Source organism: Arachis ipaensis, chromosome B10 (assembly GCF_059453495.1).
Source record: "Arachis ipaensis isolate K30076 ecotype BB chromosome B10, ASM5945349v1, whole genome shotgun sequence".
Lineage (NCBI taxonomy): Eukaryota > Viridiplantae > Streptophyta > Magnoliopsida > Fabales > Fabaceae > Arachis > Arachis ipaensis.
The window spans coordinates 79,180,125-79,181,857 of NC_142435.1; the positions used below are offsets into that span (position 1 = coordinate 79,180,125).

Genomic DNA, 1,733 nt, shown 5'->3' on the forward strand with positions numbered 1-1,733 from the left:
GTACTTTCTTCATAGTGCTTCCTTCATCAGTGGTTGTTGATGAATACCCAACACCAAACTTAGGTTTGATTTCTGGGGGTTCTGTAAGGCTCTACACTAAGAGAGAAGGCTGAAACACTAAGTGTTGCATAGTAATACCTCCTTTATCCAAGAGAGAGTGAGGGTTGAAAATCTTAAACAGGATACGATCCTCCCATAGACTCAAAATTAGCTCTCCTTTCTCCATATCAATCAAGGCCTTCACAGTAGATAGGAAGGGACTTCCAAGGATGATAGAGTTGTCCCTGTCCTATCCAGTGTCAAGTAGCACGAAGCTTGCAGGGAGGTAAAGGTCTTCAACCTTTACAAGGACATTCTCCACCAGTCTATATGCCTTTTTCAGGGACTTATCTGCCATCTCTAGTGAGATCTTAGTAGGCTGTACCTCTTGAATTCCCAGCTTATTCATTACAGAGAAAGACATCAGGTTTATGCTTGATCCAAGATCACACAAGGCCTTCTTAAATGTAATGATCCCTATAGTACAGGAAATCAGAAAGCTTCCGGGATTTGGCATCTTCTGAGGCAGCTTTCTTTGCACAAGGACGTTGCACTCCTTGGTCAGCATCATAGTTTCTTCCCCCTTCAAAGCCGTCCTTTCAAAAATCACACTTTTTAAACATGCCGTATAGGGGGGGTTTATTCTCCAATACCTTTTCAAAAGAGATATTAACTTGAAACTTCCTGAGGACTGCCAAGAACTGAGCGAGTTGCCAATCCTCAGGCTCCTTTTGCACGTCTAGAGAGTGTTGGTCTTCAAGCTCCTTCATCTTCATGGGGGCATGTGTGAGTACACTCCCAGTCTCCTCCTAAGCCTTGTTCTCCTTCAGTTCCTCAACAGTATTTTCCTCCTTGGGTTTGGCCTCAGCTTCCATAGTGAGGGCCTTACACTCTTCCCTTGGATTTAATTCAGTGTTGCTTGCAAGAGTGTTGAAAGGTTCCTCAGGTAGCCTCTTGCTCAACTGACTGACCTGTATCTCCAAATTCCGAATGGAAGACCTAGTCTCGGCCATGAAACAATGAGTGGTCTTGGAGAGGTTAGATACTATTGAAGCCAGGTCAGAGAGGCTCTGTGTGGGCATCTCCATTTGCTGCTGAAAGGATTGGAACTATCTATTATTGAACTTGTTTTGATTGGTTTCACCCTGATTATTGTTGAAGCCTTGTTGAAGCCTCTGCTGATCTCTCCACCCAAAGTTTGGGTGATTCCTCATCCTTGATTAAAAGTGTTTAAATAGGGATTATTATTGGGCTTTAAGGAGGAATTTTCCATGTAGTTTACTTCCTCTATAGTAGTCCAAGTATTGTTACCAGCATCTCTTTCATAGGATGCCTTTTGAATTGTAATAGCTGAAGCTTTCATCCCTCTTAGGTGTTGGGAGATCATGTTAATCTGCTGGGACATGAGCTTGTTTTGAGCCAAAATAGTGTCCAGAGTGTCCACCTCTATGACTCCTCTCTTCTGAGTAGTCCTAGTGTTCACAAGGTTTCTCTCAGAAGTGTACATATATTGGTTGTTGGTAACCATCTCAATGAGCTCCTACGCCTCCTCTGACGTCTTCTTCATGTGGAGTGAACCACCATCAGAGTGAATGGTGCATGAATCCCCCGCACTTCATACAGCTATACTAGCAAGTGCACTGGGTCATCCAAGTAATACCTGGGCGAGTCAGGGTGGATCCCGTGAGAATTGT

At 43.8% G+C, this 1,733-nt stretch overlaps 1 protein-coding gene across 1 annotated transcript; it reads right to left on the bottom strand.

Annotated features, from left to right (window-relative positions):
* Positions 1-289: 289 nt before the first annotated feature.
* LOC107620727 (uncharacterized) lies at positions 290-815 on the bottom strand. The gene is made up of 2 exons (XM_016322853.1): positions 693-815; positions 290-622 (listed from the first exon to the last, which is right to left on the bottom strand). The coding sequence occupies exons 1-2, from the start codon at positions 813-815 to the stop codon at positions 290-292; spliced, it is 456 nt and encodes a 151-aa protein (XP_016178339.1).
* Between the last annotated feature and the right edge of the window lie 918 nt (positions 816-1,733).

Coding starts and splice junctions, on each gene's coding strand:
- LOC107620727 (XM_016322853.1), bottom strand. CDS start 815: ATGAAGATGAAGGAGCTTGAAGACCAACACTCTCTAGACGTGCAAAAG. Junction 623..692: donor TTAATATCTCTTTTGAAAAG/GTATTGGAGAAT, acceptor ACGGCTTTGAAG/GGGGAAGAAACTATGATGCT.